At 32.6% G+C, this 23,746-nt stretch overlaps 1 protein-coding gene across 1 annotated transcript in view; it reads left to right on the top strand.

The window, feature by feature from the left end:
• The window catches only part of Calx (sodium/calcium exchanger Calx), a 54,674-nt gene that overhangs the window by 19,521 nt on the left and 11,407 nt on the right, over nt 1–23,746 (top strand). The window contains 3 exon segments of the mRNA XM_070292720.1: nt 2,068–2,159; nt 19,138–19,329; nt 21,543–21,704. Of these exon segments, the coding sequence (XP_070148821.1) occupies nt 2,068–2,159; nt 19,138–19,329; nt 21,543–21,704 (446 nt within the window).

Genomic DNA, 23,746 nt, shown 5'->3' with positions numbered 1-23,746 from the left:
AATATGTCGCAGCCCGATGTAACGCTTCAGCGTTACGAGATAATTAAAACGAGAGATTTTATCTCCCTGACGCATAATATGACGATCCAGAGAGACTTAAACGCATCAAGAATATTCGCGATAAAAAAAAAAAAATGACGTTTCCGTATAGATTCTATTTATTGTTAGATGCGAACAATATCCTCTTTCGTTTGCGGAGAATCTTTATTATACAAAATATCGAAAAATTAAGCTACTGTATAGAATCGACAAGATATCGTGCTGGAAAAATGTATAAAAGAGCAGGATCATTACAACATTCTTTTTTATCATAAAAGACGGAGTTACGATCATTATAAATTTGCCATTGCGTTCTTGCGGTTCTGTAGTAATTACGGCGATAATATAAAACTTTTTCTTTTATCGGGCGTTAAATAAACGATAAGTTAAAATTCTATTTAATTATAAGATCAATTTGAGACTTTCTTATCAATATGAATCCTCGAAACCTAATCCCTAAAAAGAACTTTGAAATTTTTATCGTTTATTCTTCGTATTTAGATAAATATATATATATATATATATATATATATATATATTACTAGTATAACTAGCCGGAGGCGGACACGGAAAGCTTTTGAGCTTTTAAACTTTTGTGAGATCCAAGTTGTGAAAAGTTGAAGCGCACGACAAACGTTTTAAAGGCTTTTCGGAAGCTCTATTAATCTATTGCCACTAACAGATCTCTTTCATAAAGAACGGCATACTGTTTGCGGGCGAGAGAACATAAAAGAGAGCTTTTTGTGTTGTAAGCGATGATAGAAAACGTTTCGCATAAAAGTGAAAAGAAAAAAGAAAATGACAGCAGCCGCTCGTTTCCATCTTTTTTTTTTTTTCCCCCAGCGAAAACATCCCTGGATCTCTGTAATGTAAATAATAGAATCGCACATTATAAATATAAAAAACGTAGTTGCATCGCACATGTATCGAGTGTCAACTCGAAAGTCTTTCAAACAATAATATAAAAAAAGTCCTTTGCATAAAAGGAATATAATCAAGATATAAAAAAAAATACAAAAGAAATACTAATATATAAAATAATATTTTAATCGACAAAATGAGCTTTTCTGCTGGATCATTAAACATTAAATATAAAGAGGGGATGAAGGGAATTGAAACGGGAGAGCGAAGGATTTAATTTAAATACGCAATTCAAATATTTATATTGAATGTGTTCCTCATTTCGAAATGCACAGTTCTTGAACAAATAATTTGCGTTAAATATTGTAAGATTTCAAAGAAAATATTCTGTAGCCAGTACAGTTTTGTTCTAAAAACAATTACTTGCATTTATTTAAATAAAACACTATACGATTCTTAAAAAATATATACATCAACTCGCCTAGTTATATTCTGCATAAAAGTATCAAAATTATAATTTAGATTATAATTAAGAAAATAAAATTAACACATTACTGCTAATATTAGAAATAATATTACGTTTAAATGGTATAAATATATCAAAAATAATATAGCAATCGATCGAACTTCCATATTATTTATTCTTAATTTTAAGGCGAATTCTGATCGAATCTGTCCAGAGAGTATCGAAAGATGTTTTGAGTTTCCGCTTTTCATGGAAATTAATGACTATCCTGTCGGGAATACACTGGCAATATTGTAGAAAATAGCACACTTTCCAGAAGAAGCCCTCAATTATCCCTTCTGACGTTAATATGTGTCCGCAAGTTGCGCACAGTAATTCGACATTTAATTATTCAAAGTAATAAATTGATTTCATTCACTCTCTCTCCCTCTCTCTCTCTCTCTCTGTTTCTCCCCGATGCTGTTCGTGTAGTTTAAAATAGACAAGGCAGTTCGCGTTTAACCGCTTGACACTTTCGTCTCTAATGAATCGATTATCCCACAAAGAGAGGACTGAAAGCGGTAATAATTTCGATGAGCTTAATTTTTCGCCGCTGTAGAGAGAATTTGATATTAAGTATTTAACAGGAAACGACGCGCTATAAAAACAGGACTACGTACTCCTTACCGCGATTGTTTCAGAGCATCCTCTGATTGTTTCAGGAAAATGATCAATCTAGAAATCATCGAGGAGGATTCTTACGAGAAGGATGCTCTCTTCTACGTCGAATTGGGCGAGCCGCTATTGCAAGGAGGTGAGTTTTCAATTTCATGATTTTTTCATACATATTAAAACCGACAACCATTTCTCTCTTTAATATTCTTCTTTTCACGCAAAATGAGGCATTTAAATCGGGACGCGAACGTCGAAAAAAATTTTTGGTCAATGTTGCGATGAAAATTATAATATAAAATTTATATCTATATATGTACAAAATATATATTATAATATATAAAATTATAAATATACAATATATTATATAAAAATATACATATATATTTAAAATGCAATTATGTTGTTTTTTTTATAAAAAGAAATAAAATATATTGTATCTTTTTAGATTGGATATAGTATATATTATTGTATTGTATGTGTGTTTGTGAATAACTTTTCTTGTAAATTGTAATAGAAAAATTTCGTTGACCTAGCGCTTTTCTTCGAGGAACTTTTCCGCACATTCGTAAGGAAGTTTAGATGCTTGAATTTGAATGCCTCACCTTGTACATACGCACGCGGAACAAGAACAAGAAAAGTCTCGATCCAAAGTTCGGGTTTCGATAGCGCCGTCACTTGCTCGCGTTCCTCCTTCCATTCCGTTCGATTCAATTTTTGGCGATACAAACTTAGAGGTCTTGTCAACCCTCATTGACGAGGACAAGTGATGAAAAAGCTTCGGTTTTAAAGTACCGGGTATAAACTGGTTTATATTTATTTCTGCTACCGCGCTTGATAACAATAGCAAATGTGAAAATTAAATGCGCATCAACATATCCGATTTAATTATTTATTTTTTTATTAATGATGAATCCATAAACATCAGCGATGAAAATCTTGTTGGATATTTATGCGAGCAGTTAATAATACATCTGATATTCGCGGAAAATTTATTCGAGAATAAAAATGTCGATATTTTCGCTAAAGAGAAAAAAAAGAAAGGGAGAGAAACAGCTACTGTGTCAGAAGAAGTCTTAAAAATTTCGAGAATAAGCTATCTTTTAAAGAAATGGAAAAAAAAAGAAAAAAAATACATATATATAGATTGATATTACAATTAATTGCGTTATATAATTAAATCGACATTTATTTCACGATGAGAATATTGACGACATTGTTCTTGACGAAAACTGATTTTCACGTGTCTCTTTATGCATGTGTCACGCGATGGTTCTCCACATGGATTCGCCGTAATTGAACGTAAGTCTTGAAACAAACGGACACTTTTACGCTTGTCCGAATACTCCTTCTTTTATTGCGCATTAATTAGTCCTGCGCCGATTGATTGATTAACCGCAGTAGCACGTACACATTTTTTATTACGTACAAAATTTATCTACGTAACTTGTGAGCAATTATTTCGCGAGATTTCGATAGAAGAATTTACGATAAATGTTCAATACGAGAACTGTTTTAGAATAAATGGAATTCTTGTGCGCGATTGCTCTCGTGACTATTTTATTTTAATCGATGTTCTTGCTTTTAAGAGATAGAACTTTTTCCAGAACTAAGGTAAAGCTTTAAATCTTTGAAAATTCGACAAAAAACAAATAAATAAAAAAAATTTCGCAAGACAAAGTGAGATGCTGCATCGCGTCTTATTTTGTCCTAAGACATTTTTTTTTTATTTAACGACTAAACTATTTGTTTAAATTAACAAAAAATATAAAATTATTAAAAATAAAGGCAATATTCCTAATTATTTATGACTTTCCACAAAACAATACGCCAGTTTCACACAAATTTATTTATTTATATTTTTCTCTCTATTAATAATTAAAAAAATAATAATTTTATCTTCAAAGTGTCTAAAAATAAAAAAAAATCACTTCTATTTATTTATAATTTTTTTATCATGACTTATGCGCGAAATATGAAACACAAACCTACAAGATCGACAGATAGTGTCTGCTGTAGCGTTTCCCCATAATTGGTTGTCAATAGCTTCGCCATGATCCACAAGGCTTTGTTCATATTAATATAGTAGAAATAGAGCGTTTTTTGAATAGATAGATTTCGCGTGCAAACTAAAATAAGATATGAAGATAGTGATAGTTTTCCCCCATCGTTTTATTATTATTATTATTATTATATTCTTGAAATTTAAACGCGCGTGATAATTTCATGTTTTTTACTACAGGTGTGCGCATATACTTCTCGCAGATTTTTGTCACACTAACCTCTGTATTTTTTAGTTGTAATGATTGTTTATAACAATATCAAGTTGTTAAAAATATGTTAAAAATATTATGTTAAAAATATAACTAAATAATATATATATATATATATTATATAGTTCTTTTTCTTTATTATATATTTAATGTGAATGGATAAGGGAAGATTCATTGCAAATTGAATCAGATATTTATCTGTGCAGACTTTGTCCAAATGTAAGTCGGTAATATCCTATATTCCACACGGCCAAACATCCTTCTCTTTCATTTTTTTTTTAATCAAAATTTTTATTCATTTATTTTTTATTTCTCCGATAAATTCTTTAATCTGATAAATCTCACGGGCGAAATTTTTGATCCTTCGGATTTTTTTGAGGTAAATAAAACCCATCGTCCGCGATTTCGTTTTGGTACACGTGCAATTGCGATTTGCATGCTAAGAGGCCGCGCTAACATGTGCAACGAACGGTGCAGCAATGCTTATGCATATGCATTATAGTACGTACGGGGTATCCAGGAATTGCTGGATGACTCTTTTAATTACAGCCTCTTCGATTTGGTAACGATTTATCTTTGAGGGCAATATTTCAGGAAAGATAGTTATTTATTGTACTTCAAATTACTAATGTTTGCAATTCTAAGCTGCAAATTTAATTTTTGTTAAAGCCTATTCCCAGAAGAATTAAAATTTATGATTATTTTATCTAGTTATAAAATTATAATATATAAAATTATAATATATAATTTTATAATATGCGCATATATATTACGATTACATAATCTGAAAGCATTTTGATACGTAAATATATAATACATATTACTATTTTATTATTTATAATTTTTCTTTCTTTCTCTTTTAAAAATTTACATAGAGGGACACAGCTCTCTCTTTCACTCAATTTTAAACAAAACACCCCCTTAAACGCGCGTTAAAATTACACGTCTACATGCGTCTCGCGTCTTCTTGAAGATACTAAATATTTTTGCGTATCTATCTATAAATATCAGCGGAGCTTGCCAAAATCGTGACGGTGTCTCCCGGATCGATGTATATCTAGAGGTGTTTGCGATACTTTAGTAGTAAAACGCGAGAGATTATCTTCGATAGTGGCAATATAATTATTGTCGAAAGTATCGATCACAAGTATCGGCACTTGAAGTACTTGTTTCATAACAATTTATTTGCAAAAAATAGTGTATATTAATAATATAATTTATATACCAGTATTTTTTAAATCTCTTTTACGTGAGAAATAAATTTACATTTCTTTTAAAACATCTCATCAAAAATTATGCATGTCATGTTTCATAATATTTGCTTTACCTTCATCTTTTATAAGATTTGCTTTAAAATAATTCCCGTTTCATCTCTCGTTTTTTTTTTTTTTTTTTTTTTTTTTTTTTACAAGAAGGCGCTTCTATTCTTTAGATTCTGCTCTTTCTTTCTTAGTTTTTATCACTGCTCGGGTCGAACTAATTATTCAACCGGTGATCCAAGAGTTCGATGAAAGGGAAGTCGATTATGGATTCCCTGGCGAATAGTGGGTCGCGGATAGCGAAAATCCCAGGAGAATCTCGCGGGCTGTTAATAGCCTGTGAATTTTCTCAAGCAGTTCAAGGAGGAGAGATGTGTACTGCTTAATGAAATCGCGAAACCCGGTTAAATGGTCGGCGTGAATAATTAGCGACCTTTCACATTTGCAACTTTCGACAGAGAATTATCCCGCAAGTTTCAGGGATGTCGTAAAATATATCGGAGAGAGAAATACCCTCGCGAGATCTCTTTTCGAAACTTGTGGATTAAACGAAATGAGTGTCATTTTTAGCATAAACGTTTTCTCATTAGAAGAATCTTCTTTAATAAGAAATAATGTATGGGATATACAATTGTATAATATAAGAATATATATAATATATACAAAAAAATAGGGCAATAATAATATACTTTTAACAGATCCTTCAGAGAAATAATAATACGATATAATAATTGCAAGAGAGAATTCATTTCCAAAAATCTTGCAACGTAATTCGAACAAGTTAATATATTTCCATAAATAATTCATTTACATTGTCGTGTTTATTCGCGAGCAATTTTGCGTCGATGTTTCTATGCAGAATTGCTTTCTCAATTGTTTGGAAAAAAAAAAGAGAGAGAGAGAGAAACTGTTTGACAGACCAGTAAATATCGCGTAATGAAATCAACAAATGAAGGAGGAAAGCCACGAAAATATAACCGGATGATCTGCATTAGCATCGCGTATTAGCTTGCACCTATTATTAGATGCCTACACGCGTTTGCACTTATTTCAGCCAGCGGTTCAAGGATCGTGATCAGACGGTTAGGGTTTAATGGATCTGCATTCTCATTAGAACGCTATTTAGATCGTAAAAATATGATTATATAAATGTTAATTTTGTACTCTTTTTTTTTTATCTAATTCAAAAGTAAAATAAGAAAAATTAATTATAATTGATATATTAAATTATCTAAAGTTAAGTAAAATTTTTATTGACAAGCGAATAAAAAGCTCGCAAGTCAGTCTAAATATGCGTGTGACTCTCTGTTATATAAATTATTGTACATATTTTAATCTGGAATTTTATTTTTCAAGTCTATATAATAACAAACATTAAAATTGATATTATAATATAGTATCGATTGTGTTCTTGCACTTAACGTGAATACGAATGTCTACATTTCCGCACCGCAGAGTGAATTAAGATTATACGATTTTTTTTGTGCACGATGCGTGCACTTGCAGCACTTGTGCCTGTATGGGGGGAGTCGCGACGCATCCGAAAATTCAAAATTATCACGTGGCCTCGCACGTAATACGAGAGATATAAAACGATAAATACTGGCCTGACGCCAATTATAAACTAGACTGACGAAGTTCACCAACCACCGGCTCTGTCTACTTATGTCTCCTCGGCGACGCAAATGTATCTAGAGCGCCATGCTATCTCGAACTATTAAGTTGTGATTAGATTAAATGAAGCTTCCCTCCTTCTCTATTAAAGCGAAAATATATTGCAAACATATATTTATTTTTTCAAAATGTTCTTTCGGAATAATGATCTTTTTCGCTGATTATTATTTACTATATTGTTTGCAACTGTTATCAATAAACGATAAGAAATATAAATTATAGAAAAATGCGATAGCGAATATGATAGTGCGAGAAAAGTGAATATTTATTTTATTAACATAATGTTATGATTTTTTTTTTTTTTATCGCATTACACTGATTTATTAAAATTACATATTACATGTGTTTGCCAATGAATCAAAATGCACAAAGAGGTTTCTCGTTCTCGTGAAATTCTAATAAGAGACAACGGTTGGATCGCTGATGAGACATTAGCCTGTATGAAAAGATCCCGGCTAGAGGGGCGGAGGGGGAGGGGGGGGGAGGAGGAGAGAAGGCTGAGCAATGGCAGGGAATAAACAAAGTTGAATGCGGGAGAAGAGGAATGTGACGAGGCTTGGACGCTGTAATGGGATCCATGATCCCTCGCGGCCCTCGGCGTAAGTCAGAAAAATTCACGAGTAATCGCGTAACTGGTCTCTAGCTCGACTCTTTCTTTATAGAACTTTAAATACAGGCTGACGTCAATCACAAACTAGACGAGCTACGTCCGGGGTTGTATAACAAAGTTGCAGCGTGTGTATATCGAGAAAAAAAAAAAAAAAAAAAAAAAAAATTGACGACTCGACTAAATTCGTCCAACTAATTACTATTTCTTTAATTGAAATATCTTAATATTTTAAGTCAAATGCGACATATATTAAATAATTAAATCTAACATGAGGTATATTCGATTTAAATAGTTAAATATTTCAATTAAAGATATACAAAGAAATAGTAATTAGTTGGACGAGAATTTGGTCAAATTAACAACTTTTTTTTCTCAGTGTATAAGATGCGAGGGAATGTACGTCAAAAAACGGGGCGAGAACAGGGATTAATATACTCGATGCCTTCTCTATTATTATCGGGAGGAATTTGTCAGAATATATCAGAGGATTTACTTATCAAGTTATTGTATCGTAATCTTGATCGCGGACATAGAAATGAAAAGCGTGAAGAGAGAGAGAGAAAAAAAAAGAATAAATCCTAATTAAGATAAAAATAATATAATTCATATTTGTTTATATATTTCATTATTAAAAATATATAACTATAATATATGAAATTACGCACGAGCATAATGATATGATATAAAAATAACGATTATAATGATATAAATGATAATAATAATTATTATAGTGATATAATATTATATTTATATTGATTATATTTATAATAATGATCGTAACACTATGATAATTATAAATTAATTATTATGTTATATAATAATAATTATAATAAATAATTATAATAGTGATTATGATGATAATAATATATTTATATATTGATAATTATCTATCTTCACATATTTTACAAAAGATCTTGGGATGTATGTGACTACCACTTATCTTGCTCTTCCTCCAAACGTATCCCCCGTTCCCCCGCTACGTGAACGTAATTATCTACTTCATAAATTTATTAATAGAAATAGAGGAGCGCGCGCGCGCGCGCGCACACACACACACACACACAGGTACTTATAAACGACCCATTTACATTTCCAATAAGCTGCCCAAAGCTCGCGCCTCGTTCGGTCGGTATTGCGATTCCCATTTATTTTCTAAGCCTCCGTGCATTGTGTAACGAGCCCGCGTTTTATGGTCGGCGTATTCTGGGTCGCAAGCCCGGGTGATTCCCCGGGTCTTTTCTTTACGCGATGCACGCGCCGCTCGAATTTACATAGTTGAAACTTGTTTACGACAGCTGTGTATCGGTCCGCTGTGTGTTTTAATTGTTCGCGACGTAATCCGCGCACGATCGTACGCGGAATACGTGCGGAAAGGGATATCTTCATCCTTCAACGCGATAATACGCGAGCGAGGAAATGCAAACGGCGATTATTATTTCGAGGCTTCAACATTTTTGTCTCTCCGCGTTGTGGGATGTAAAGGGAGACGATATATTCAATACGTTGAACGTATATTAAATGTGAATGCGCGAGTGCTTAGCCTTACGCGGTTACATTAGGGATATTGTTTTCTCGGCACAATACTCTCGTCGCATCGTAATACTTGCGCGAGTTTACTCGCTACGAAACAGTAACGCCGTTATTGGCTGCATTATTCGACATTGTAAGGCAAATTCGCGAGTGTCATTAAAATGCACTCGTGAAAATGCGGGATCATCTATAAAGCGTGTCTTTACACGCTAAACGCTCGTTAATGCCTATCAAATAGCTGTCAGATTATCTATTCGCCTTCCCTGCCACCCCGTATTGTATGCAAATTAACGATCGCGTCTCTCATACCATCGTGCAAAAAGTTCTATGAACGAAAATTTCTTTGATATCGATCTCTACAAATGGCACACGAGTAATTTTAAAAAGTCTTCTCGGAAAGAATTTAATATTAAAGATATATTAAAATAAGCAAAGTAAATAAATAAATAAATATATATATATATATAATACATAAATATAAAAAATAAATATATTAATAAATTATTATTAAGTGTATCGCAAAATTTGGTTAAAAGAACAATAATATAGATGTAATATCAAGCAATAAAAGAGTCTCTCATAAAATGGTTTAAAGCACGCACAAGATGATTCATCCATCGACTCGTTCATTCAACATGATTAATCGTTTATCAGCCTTCATGATAAGAGCTATGAATGAACGTAGCGAATAAAAGATAATGCAACGTGCACCGATAACAGACGAGATTTTGCGTGTATGCGTTTGCATGTGATTGTGTATCGTGATTATTATGTAAAACACTGTATTTAAGTTTAGATGGAAAATTTCTCTTTGTGATATTTAAAGGGTACATGTATATATATATATATTTTTTTTTTGGTTTACATAATGGACGGTTCAATTGTTTTGTACTCGTGAAACGAAAAGAATTAATATTTATCGCGTATATAAGTAAAGTATCCTTAGGAATGCAAAAGAGCGTATACATATGATCAATAAGTGATGACAGATACAAGTACGGTGGTCGTTTATTTCTTTATGATACTCATGATAAATTAAATCACATGTATTTATTTATGTCTCGGAGTTAAGTCGGTTTTCACACACTTATCGTTTATATTATAAGGTGCTTGTATACATATTATGCAACTAATATAAATCAATTAACGAGTGAGATAACAAGCTATAGGAAAATTTAATGTTACCTGATTTTCATTCATAATTTTTATGATGAAGTTTCATAATTTTTCTTCACGATAAACCCTTCATAATTTATTCATAATTTTCAATTATCATTTTATTAAACACACTTATAACTTTTATCCATTTCGCAATCAACATTTGTCATTCGTATTCGTGATTCTTATTATAAATATGATATTCATTAATATCACTTTTATGTATATCCGAGAGATATATATATTTAAAAAGAAATGATAAAGTTGCATAAACAAGAGTGAGACAAGGTCAATGTACCAGACAGAAATCAGTCTCATTTTCCGACTTGTAGCAGACATTGATAAGAAGACGGAAATAACCTCGATCATGATGAAATATTTTCTCATCCGCGATTGACGACGTCATTTGCGCTAACGAACTTAGATAAGCACCGAAGAAATAGATCTTTTGAAGCCGAAACATAATCCACTCTGTCAAAGCACAATTTTAAATTTTTTTAATCACATCGTCTTTCTTTATCTCTGGATAAAAAATGGATTAAGTTACTCTATAAGATAAATTAATTTTAACAATTAATAGATAAAAACTATACATCGTGATAAAATTGTTTCACGATTTTTTAATAATTTTTGGGTCATGATTTTCGCGATAGATTTTTATCATTCTCTCGAATTTTCGTGATAATGTTTCATAATTTTCAGACATAATTTTAATACTTTTCAATAATTTAAAAAGGATTAATAATTTTTACGATAAATTTTTTAAGTGGCATCCTCTCTATGCGATGGAAATGGCACGTTTGTCACTGGCCGGTTCTATATTCGTCTTCATTCAGAGGTTTTTTTTTTTTTTTACGGCGTAGGTGTAAATTGTTCGTGCCAGGTCGAGCGTAACATAAGATTCCGCTGGTAATGAAATAATAGCGGGTTATTAATAACTGTGTTTATACTATGCTCTAAATATCACGCGTAGTGACGCTATTAGTAAATGCCCATCTCATGATGACGACAGTGAATCTGCAATTTACGAAGAATTGTCGATCGTGATTTCGCGCCATAAAATGTTGCGACATAATCAACATACACGATAGAATATAAATAATCAAAACTTAGATAAAAATTAAGAAAAAAAATAGTAACACGCACAAACAGCTTATGTATTTTTTATGTATTATATTCTATTATTTAAATTGTTAAAAAAATTACGATTGCCCTTTCAACGTATAGAATACAATTAAATTATCATACTCTATATTATAATAAAAAATAATACTGATTATATATATATATATATATTAGATAACAATAAATCTAGATATTACGTAATTAGTAATTATTATTATATATAATAAATTTGCTTTTCTTACTCGTGCTTGTTTGATCGCTCAAATTAATCATTGTCTCTTTGTACACTCTACATTATTAAGTTAAAGATTAATCTCGGTCGCAGAATTCTCGACTAATTCAACGGCTCTGCAATTCTCGCATAGGAATTTGGGGCCTCATTATTCAACCGTCCAAATAGGAACCGCCAGTGTTTATAGTATTTGGTCTGAGCAAAGCGAGACCAGCCAAAGTAGATACGGAGTGACTAAGGATGTAGGAGGAAAAGAGGGGGACAGTTGGGGCACGATCTGGCCAGGGCTATATATCAAGCTTTCCGTAGGAAACACCGGGACAGAAGCGATTTCGGTCGGGTGATCTTTATGTCGGCACTAAATGCGGCGTATCCGTCTCTCTCTTGAGGAGCAAAAGGGGAGGAGAAGAAGAAAGAGACGCATTCTCTCTTCACGAATGATCATAAAACAGCTGTCAAAAAATTTTTATGTATTATATATCCACGTAACATCTAAGCTAAAATCTAATTAAGATCTCTCCTAAACAGAAGTCTATAAATATGACAAAAATATTCCGTCAATAATATTTTAAATATTAATATATCTTAAGAAAGTTATATGTGTGTATATATTATATGTAAATAAAAATCTAAACTCTGAACTAAAATTCTAGCAAGTCCTAATTAAGAGGAAAATAATATAAATAAAATGAATACAATTTTCTATGCATAGAGATGTCTAAATTTATATTCCAAATAAAATAATTAACGCCGTTATTGTACAAAATTAAGTTGATTAGAGGATTTGTTAGTTTGCGATGAAAATGGCGACAAGTAAATACGAAGCGGAAAATGAAAATTAATATCAAATCGTGCGAATTGCATACGAAATGTCGTAAAAGCGCTTCGGTGGCGCTCGAGATAGATGAAAATTTTCTCGCTTAGGGGAAACAACCCGGGGCTCGTTGATGAAACTTTCTCACCCTATTAACATTTTCATCCCCTGACGAATGTAGTTTAGATTAAAATCACGAAGAATCGATTATATTTCGAAAACTCGATCGAGATGGTAACAGCGTTGTTTCATTGATCCCTTGAGAATCGCGCGAGCGTGAAAAAAAAAAGTATACGAAACGATAAAAGAATTATTTAGCTGACAAGATAAATTTCCCCTTGTTCTCTGTTTATATAATTCTTGACTTCGTACAATCTCACACTTCATTACACATACATTTTTATCCTAAAGAAACAGAAAAGAGCAAAAGTCTCGGCGATTCGTCACTTTTTCACGCGGTAGCTAATTAACCCGCGGCTGTTTGGTTTTAATTAAGGAATCAATCAATCTCGCCGCAGATCACGGAAGTTTTGTACTATGTTTATATTCGAAACTTTCTCATCTCGTTACGTCAACTTTGACATCGCTCCGGGAGAGTTTCATTTTGCTTTTGGACTTTGATATCTGTAACAAGTCTTGTTTTGGATAAGAAATATCGATCTTGTCGAACACAAAAGGAGCAACTGTATCATTTCTTCCTTCACCGCACTATAATTGTAAGTTGGAAAGAATCTTATAGTATAGTTAGTAATCCGGGAAAATCCGGCTATACTTGAACAATATAAAGAACAGATGACCAAAGTATCATTACATGTAACTTTTAATATCATGACACTTGTGTCTTTTACATCCTCGATATTCGAATAAATTATTAAAGGATATGAGTCTTGGCAATGACAGCGACAACGTAAGTAACAAGGAGACTCTTTAGCCAAGTTTACTCTAAGCACATACTCGTTTTAATTGGTCATTCGCAGGAGTTTCTCCACTGATCGACCTCGAGAATTTTAGACAAGGCAGCTAATTTACCACTTAGAAGTAACTTTGCCGCCGCGACGATAAGTTACGTTGGCTGCGAGGCGCCATACATTGCTTCTAAAAATGGATTCCCGGGCTAAAGTCGAGCGAACTTCGCAGGCGAACAGGTCAATAAAGTATTTGTAAATAAGTGACGTGTTCTTGTGCGCGTCTTAAAGAATCAATATGATAAGAGAAATATAATGAAACAAAAGTAAATAACACAGTAAAACATTTGACAAGGTAAAGCTAAAGAAAGGAAAATGAATTATTCTAATAATTTTCAACTCTCTTATTAAAATAATATATTTGTCTCTCTCGAAATAGTTAAAAATTTTATTGCCTATTTAATTATTTGAAAACTCGAATTCTTTTTACACGCTATAGCTAGAGAATAATAAACTATAAAGGGGATAATCGATAAAATTAATAAGCCAACAATTGAGAATAATTAATTAGCTGTAATTGATTAATGATGAAATGATGCACCTGTATGTAAATAATGATAATGAATATATACTCGCGGAAAGTAGTTTAAAAATTGTAACAAGTTGCAAACTTGACAGGAAAAGTGCACTTTAGAAAGCGGTTCTAGGATATCTTGGACATACTATACTTATGCTCCCCAATAATTAACGAAGTTTCAACCATTTTACTTGAAGAATTTTTAAGAGCGTAATCTCTTGCGAATCTTCAAAGTACAAACTATGTTTCGATCAAAGTTCTGTGTCGTAAGCGTGCGGTAAAAGAGAAATGGCTCTTCAGAGAACTTTTTTTTTTTTTTTTTTTTTTTAATGATTTATCGAAGCTAATTTTTTTAATGGGTTTTTAAAAATATTTCGTTAATACTTTATGTTGGCGTATAATTCATTAAACAGATCAAAATTATAATTTTGTCCCACCCTTTGTGTTCGCGGATTTTTTCATCTTAAAATTTCCCCAATTCCGAACCAATTCTCATTCCTCGGTTGCAGCAGCTGTCCGGGGGTGATCCATGATAAGTCCGCTCTAGCATTAACCACTCTCATTCCTAACCCCATCCATTCCAGCCCCAGCCGATCCACTTTACTCTTGCTCTCTGGCAGTACCAGGAGTAATTTCAACCGCTACATCAACCTACATACGTGCCGAACGTTACCCGGTTAAAGATTACATTCTACAAGTTTCCCAAATTTTCCTCTCTTTCTCCTCTTTTCGATACAGCAATGTAATATTCTAATTTTTTTTTTTTTATTATATATATAATTAATATAATTTTTTAAAATTATAAAACCATATTAAATCAATAAATTTATAGAAGTTTTCTCTCTCTTACTTTTATAAAAAAGAAATTAAATTCTTTTAAATTAAGTATTTTTTGCTCTAATTACGGAGATTCTTCGGAAATCGGGAGATGATCCTTTAATACTGATCGTCTATACTGAAAATCTCCGGTCTTTCCTACCCTTCCCCACGAAATTTCTTATATTTCTCGATAATCTCTCGATCACGTCTTGATCGAGGGTCGCTCGTAAAAATTCCACTACCGTTCGTAGGTTACGGAAGCGGTTTTACGACACCGATGTATTTCCGACTTACCGGTACCAATTGAGTCTAAAGTATTTTGATGGAAACGCGCCATAGTCATATTAGTTATCGCCGCTCGTATTCAATCACCGTGTCCCAGTTCTGCTAGAAATTTTCCGATTGCAGTAAAATCCAATATAGGAAGATAGAATAATTCTACATGATGTGTACATATAGATTTTCTCTTACTAAAAGATTATTCAGTCCAAACGACTTGAATAAAAGTAATCCGAAGTGCTCAAAATAAAAAAAAAAGTTACTGCATACAGTGTGAAACAAATGTAATTTTTACTATGCTTCGTAATTTAATAAATAATTTGATAAAAATATTTTATTTATCTTATGTTTAATCTTTTAATAGAAAAATATTGTAATTAAAAAAAAAAAAAACAGATGGAAGATCCATTCTGAATAATCGATATTCATAAAGTTTTAAAAATATTTAGAGAGAGAGAGAGAAGATCTTTCTATCATCTTCGCAAGCTTTTGCAGGCGCGTAGAAGCACAAAGCATTATTAAATAAATAAAGAAATTTTATACCAGAGGTGCCAAGATACATATATTATATAAACTCTGACGTATGTTCGATCCAGTCAGCAAGAACACATCGCGATGCACCATTATATTCAATCGAGAAAAGCGTAGCGATGCCGGGGTAAAGCGCCGGCAGAAGTTCTCGCAAAACGCAGGATAACTTCTGGGGCGAATTTTCCGAGTTTATACCCACCGGCTTTACCGATAAAAGATGGATTTCAAAGGTGATAAATCTGCGCCCTAGCTGCATCTGGCGTTCATCGGCCAGGATCGTTTATCGATTTTATCCCCGTTTAGGTCAGAAATGACTCGCCGTTACTAATATCTTAACCTTCCCACCCCCGTTCGCCCCTCCCCTTCCTAAACTCTCCACTGATAAATCATATTCTCTCATTTCTTTCGTACGAACGCGCATTCTTAATGAGCTCCGAGTTCGATGAAACGCTTCCTTCGAGCAAACATGGCTAGAAAAATATTGAATATTTTTTATACATATATAAGTTATTCTTGATATCCTTTATGTATATTAAAATCTGATAAATTTCACACAGAGTTAAGAAATACGATATCAAAGAATTTTCATTATTATCGTTACACACTATATTGTTACATCTGTGTCAGATCGAGCTACCGAGTGTTTGTTGAAAATGTGATAATCGAACTTCAAATATAAAATACATTATTATTATATGACTTTTTGATTATTATACAAATTTATGTTTATTATATGTCATATTTCTTTATTATATGTCATATTTATTATATGTCATATTTATATGATTTTTGTTTATTATATGTCATATTTCATATTTAATAATATTATACAATTAATAAAATCCATTGTAATATTATTTATTGCGTAATGTAAAAAATAATTTTTTTTTAATGCAAAATATTATTACGTACGTATAATAAGTTTGATACTTTTTTTACTTGAAATCTCGGCGGACAGTTAAAAATTTTTTTACGGTTATTATAAAACGCAGTATCTCTATTATGGTGTTTGATATTATAATTGCGTTGACAAGAGACAACGGAGGATAGTGATACGACAAAATCGATTTCAAGTCCAGGAAAAATCGAGCAAAATTGAATTCGCCGACGCGGAAAGCCAACTAAACTGAGCTTCAGTCGAGATATGAGCTTTCAGTGGGATAAGAAGCTTTTAGAAGGTAACACGAGAACACGGCGAAAGGCAACGTAAACAAACTTATGTCTGCCCACGAAGGGATATTTTCAAGGATGAGGATTCGACGTAAAACCGACTGAAAAATGACAGCGTAATCCCGCAAGATCTTGACAAAAACGAATTTTGACAAACGTAGCATCGTATATATTTCTTAAAACTCGAATTTGATGGATAAATAATGATTATCCTGAAAACTTATATTCATTAAATAACAGTATATTTTAATCCCTTTTTTATTTTAATTTAAAATAAGAACTTTTTTTAATATCTTAATATAAATTTTTGAATTTTTAATACGTTATTTAATATTATATATATATATATTTTATTTAGTTATTATTTATTTAAAACTTACGTTATTTTTTTTTTTTTTCAACATACATATATTATTAACCGAAGTTGAATTAAATTTGATATTTAAATACACATACATATACATAAATTTTTGATTTATATCAATGTGACATTATGGTAAGTCAGTGGGAAAACAAAAGTGAAGGAATGAACCGTTAGTTTATCAGCGATTTATTAAGAACAAGGAGACTGGAATTCGATAATCATATATATATTATCAAGGATCCGGGGTAAACAAAACTAGAATAAGAATTGTAAGCCGACAGTTCAGGTATGAAGTAAGTCATAAATCACAATATTATATACTTAATATTGTCTTCGATTTACCAGCGAGAAAATAGCGAGAATTATCTCGAAAGAAGAAAACGGAAAATTTTCTCGCCGAAAGGTGCAAAAATAAAAACTAATCTATAAATTGCTTTTTGAAAGTAATTTTTATAGGATTGAATATATATGATTATTCATCGATAAATATAACATATATTGAATGTGATAGAATTTTTTGAGAGAGAGTGAATTATAATAAAAACTATACGATCCTATATGATAATAATATTCTTTATGTCTATTCTTTTTTCTCTACCTCCTGGCTATTTTTTTTTATTTCGAAACGTCCGGATCTATATCTGCGGATTTATTTTTTTTTTCTTTTTCTTATGATGAAGTACTATCACGGGTGTGGACAGGAGACAACAACAATGAGTGCGTCATTCGTCATTGGTCGAAATACCCCGTCGCAAAATATCGATCATCCCTCGATGGCGGAGATAAATGCGACCGCTGAGTATTATTTATGTATCGGCAGCGTAGCGAATTTATTTTATTTTATTTTTTTTTTGCATAAATTTATAATAAATAAGTGACATTTAAGAATTTAGTATATTGTTTTATATGCTAAAATTTTTTTGATGTTTATAAATATTAGATAATATTTTGCTTGAGGAAAACTAGTTGTTTTTTTTTTTCGTCGAAATTATGCAATAATGATGAAATTAATATATACAAAAAATATTTGTACCTATATTTATATATGGACACGTGCGTAGGATATTTTCTTGTTCTCCCATGTATCGACTTATTTTTTCACACTGCGCGCTAGTAGAAAAGCGTCGGTGCAAGTGGTGCGAGTCGACGTGTGGTCAGACACGAGTGCACAGAATTAGCCTAAGAGTGGCGCGCGACTATAATTCATGAGATCAATCGATAATAAAGCCGCGTCCATGCGAGAATGCGAACTGTTTGTCGCGTTTATCGCCCTTAAAGCCTATTTACACGGATTTACACGTACAAAGATATCAATCAATCAATCAATCAATCATTATCTAATAATGTTTTCATAGGATCAATCTTCATCGTCTTTAAACATGAATAGGTATCATAAATTTTGTTAAGCTTTTGTTGATACGTGTCTCTCATAAAATTATGTATATATATTATTAAAAAACATAAACGTAAAAAGTAAAATATTCTTGAAAGATGTTAAATGTTTATTTCTATATAACTTGTAATAAAAATTTATTTTATTTCTAATAGTCCAATTTAACTAGTAATATTTCTCTAAATATTTAAATATAAAAACTTTTCTATCGAATTTACAAAAATAAAAAAAAATAAAAAAATCCACGATCTATCCCTTATTTACTTTACGACGCGAAATTCTTTAAGAATAATAGAAACTGATTTGTGCGCTTTTCCTGTCTGATCATAAGCCGGCTCTCTACTCACGTTGCCGCGAAACATGTGCTAACGTCATTGAAGCAGCAAGACGCGATTTTCTGGTTTCAGCGGAGGCAGGAATCGCGGCGGCGGCCGAGATGAAGCAACCGGAGGAGAGAACGGAGGAGGAGAAAATGGCGTTGCTGGGCAGACCGCGGCTGGGCGAGGTATCCCGGGCTCAGATCAGGATCAAAGAGTCCAAAGAGTTCAAGAATACAGTGGATAAGCTCGTTCAGCGAGCAAACGCCTCCATAATACTCGGTGAGTTTTCATCTTAAACCTTTTTCTCGAGGGACAAGATACCGGTATAAGATACGAAGATTCCGTAGACACTGAGAGCATTAGCTACTTATTTAGAGAGAGAGAGAGAGAGAGAGAGAGAGAGAGAGAGAGAGAGAAAGAGAGAGAGAATAAAAGAAAAAAATCTGTTATAATTCGAAAGAATCAGATTTAAAGGTTGAAATTGTTAGATGCAAAGCTTATCTCATTTTTGTAATATCGCATGATAAAGAAATTTTATCTTGCAACGTTATGAATTTTATTTATCAAAGAAATGAACAAAAGTCTGTAATTTTAATTTTTAAGCGTCCCCTTTTTTTAATATTTCTGCCCTCCACTCCCGTAGGAAGAATTCTTTTAACTTGTAACGTTCTCGCGTTTACAAGAGAAGATTATAGTTTATAGTTATATAAAACGCACGAAATCTTTCACGTCTCCGAAGGATTTTGTCTCTCTCTCTCTCTCTCTTTTTTCTCACCAACTGTCATAAATTTATTATTGAACGGAGTACAGAAGCATCTAAGCTTAACCTAACCCTACCCAATGGAGGATAAAATGCGCATCGCGGGATTCGCGAACATCTAGATTGGAGCTCTTCAGAAATGCAACCCCGAGGAATGCGGCGTATTATGCAGAGGGGGGGGGGCGGCTCGTGAAATTCAAGACTCCCCGGACGCCATGTGCACGATTCTCACGTTTCTGCATTTGCTGCATCCTCCGCGCCATCCCCTTTTGTTGCCGCGCCCTTGCTATGCGGCCGTTTCATGTTCCGTCGTACTTCACTTTTCGCATTACTTCATATTCCATGCAATTCTTTTTCCATTCTGCGTCGCGCCGAACGCGCACAAGTTGACGCGGTAACGTAAAAATTTAATATTAATTGTAAACGTGAGTTCGAACATATCATACAATCGTTCTTTTCAGCGACGCACGTCGTGCTTTAGAGAAAGCGATAAATTATTAATTGATTTATAGATTGTGAAACCATTAGAATTGAAATAATTATAATTTTAATAATTTCCGCGATCAAGAACACGAAATAAAATCCCTCGCGAACAACGCCATTGTCGCCTCTCGTACTATGAATACCGTAAATTTCCAATGGAAGCCTCGAAAATGACATTCTGTGCCGGATTCACTTTCGTTATCGATTCCCAACACGAAAGACAATAGAAAACACGAATCTCTCTTTGCAGCTATCAGTTTCACCAAGAAGTCTGCTTTGTTCGTTTCCTTCTCTCGCGCTATTTTGGAGGCCTTCCTTTTCCTCATGCTAGGAAACTGTTCCATGTGCTTTTCGTTCCTTGAAGACTTCCTCTCCGGAAAGCTTCTCTTCGACGAGAACTCCGAATCGAGAAATCGCCCGTGCAGAATACGGTGACAACGTTTTATATCAAGATTTTTTAAATATCTCCCTTTTTCTCTCTTCGAATCGTTTTTATTACATCTTTTTCCTCGTAAATAATTGTGTCGCGCTACACAATAATAGCTATTTAAAAAAATAGCTTTCCATATTATGTAGAAATTGATTTGCCGTCAGCGAAACAATTTCGAGAGCTTTTATCGTAATTTTACGACAAAATTACAAATATTGGTAAAATATACAAAGAAAAGAATAATAATTAAAATATAGAATAGACACGAGAAATTTCAACACTTGTCATGTGTCCAAATCTCTCAACATTCGAATAAATGCAAATGTAAATATCAATAAATAATTATTCATACATAGATAGTGCGCTTTTCTCTGTTCGGTTTTCCTTTCTTCCGCCTTCGTTCACTTTGTAAAGTGGAATCGCTCAAAGCATTTTCGACTGTTGCCCTCGATAAAACGCTTCATTCACTCATTCCATATACTCATAGGTTTGATATATATAAAATTAGTTCACACATTTTATCGGTAGTCTTTTCTGAGAGGAGGGAAAAAAAAAAAAAGATTTTTTCTGCTGATTTTTGCAAAATAATAAACAGAAGTTTTTATAATATTACTAAATAATTTTCCAATATATTGTTTAATGTTTTGTAATTTTCCAAATATTGTTTCATTATTTCAAGAATTAATTAATCTTTTTATAAAATTGTTATAAATCTAAGATCTTAAAAATATTAAGAGAATTAATAATTATTTAATTATCATCATCTTTCTCTTTCTTTCCTTCTTTTTCTGATATACGAATTCTAAAATACATTTTCAGGCACAAGCTCTTGGAAGGAACAATTTACGGAAGCGCTTACCGTCAGTGGGGGCGATGAAGACGAAGAGGGTGGTCAGACCTCTTCACCATCGGCGATGGATTATCTCATGCATTCGCTCACCATCTTCTGGAAGGTTCTCTTCGCCTTTGTCCCGCCTACCGGTAAATAGCAATCTTTACTATATCCGTATCGGTACACACTTTGTAGAAGAACAATGTTTTTTTAATTCTATAGCATATTTTAAATTATTAAGAAATATTTCTGAAATAGATCAAACTTTAAAGTACATTTCTATTCGTAATTAGGATAAAAAGAAGTCGTACACGGATATGAAAAAAGGGAATTTTTCTTTCATTTTTACGATGAGTAGAATACATCTTTTGAAATTTGATTATCTATTTCAAAAATGTTCGCATTTATTTATTAATAAATTGCAAATGTATATATATATATATATATATATATATATATATATATATATATATATATATATGAAAATTCTTACCGTGATGCCTCATGCAAGATTTAGGGTAGTAAAGTACGTGTTCGCTATCGCTAAGCAGTTTCATAAAATCGATAAACGTTATGCGATGCGAAAAGATGTTTTTAGCATGCCCTCGAGGTAATAATTCGCTCGCAAATGCGAATGGTAGCCGCAATCTTACGTGAAAACGACGTCGACAGATACGAAATTGCAATCGGCTTTGACGCGATGGAAGGTAAAGTGAATTTCGATCAAAATGCATCTCGTCGGTGTTTATGATGGCGCAATCTGCGGAAAGCGAAAAGAAAGGAGAACCGAATCTGGTCTTTTATATCCGGACTTTGATCTGATTTTCTTAATATTTCTCCGCATATGTATAAAAAATTAACTATAAATTATTTAATTATTAAATTAATAATTTTAAATATAGCTCGATATATCTCTCTCACGATGTAACTATACGATTTTAAATTTAATCTATCTATACACAGACACAAGTTTTTTAACAGTTAGATTTTTTAACACGGTTCTTTTTTACGAATACATAAAAAATACAATACTTCAGAAGAAAAATGTGTATCAACTTTAAGTAAAAAAGCTTTCATAGTTCTTTCTCCTCTAGTTTGTAAAGAGCATGAGAAAGAATTCTTATCGTTCCTGTCATTTTATTTCATAAATTTTTCTTAGACCTTTCCCAAGCGCTTTTCGCTTCTCAGTTTCGTTTAATTCGACTTTTCTTTAATTTCCGACTTTCCCTTTGTTTTCTCTTCTTTTTTTTTTTTTTTTTGAGCTACGAAAGGGTTTGTCTGTACCCTTTAGTCACGACGCTGCTTCCATCGGCTGGAAGAAAACGAGGAAAGATGACGGCGAGGGGATAAAGGGATGAGGGGAAGACGTGTTTTATTTCAGCGAGCACAATCGCGAAAGCCTGCTGAACTGGCAAGAGCTCTGGAAACTACTGTATCGAGCAGCGTAGTTTCATCCTGTTTATTCTTCCCTCCTTTCTTCTCTCGCCTTTCTTATAAATCAACGCTTCGTTACAAGATGCAAACCAGCATTTACCCCAATCCTTCTCGCCCCACTTTTCGCGGGAAAAAATGCTTGGGTAGCCAATATAAGAAACTTTCTCAACTTTTTGTTAAAAAAGAGACTGAAGGATAGAATAATAAATAGACATTTTGAATAAAATCAAAAAAATTGCAATTGAAAATTTTAATCGAATAGATTAAATAAAGAGAAACATAAAAAGTGTATAAAGAAAGATTCTTTGCCGTGATGGAAATAATAATTTTATTTTTTTACGATTGTTATTAAACATTAAATATTTTATCTGCACTCGTAAAATTTTCTCAAACTCTAAGATTACGCAACTGCAGATTATGCAACTGCAACATGCGGAAGCGATATTACGAGGCAAGATATCGTTGCAAAATTCATGAATATTTTTAGCTAATCAAATTCAAAGATAGAAATCCAAGTCCGATATACTTAATTTTATACACATATATTCACTAACGCGTGTGTGTAATATTTCAGTTTAGCGGTTTTTTGAAAATTTTAGGAAATCCCATGAATACACGTATATACTTGTACGGAGATAAATGCACGGCGTACATACAAGATACACACGTGCGCCATTCTCTGCTTTTCCACGAAATTTTCGCGTGATTTACGGCGACCTGCACCCGCATACTCTTTTCCAAAGTAATTTTCGTTCGC

Source organism: Polyergus mexicanus, unplaced genomic scaffold (assembly GCF_030449975.1).
Source record: "Polyergus mexicanus isolate NDT 795.1 unplaced genomic scaffold, iyPolMexi1.0 SCAF_3, whole genome shotgun sequence".
Taxonomy (NCBI): Eukaryota; Metazoa; Arthropoda; class Insecta; order Hymenoptera; family Formicidae; genus Polyergus; species Polyergus mexicanus.
The sequence above is the reverse complement of the archived record's forward strand: the minus strand, read 5'-3'. Positions and strand labels throughout refer to the sequence as shown.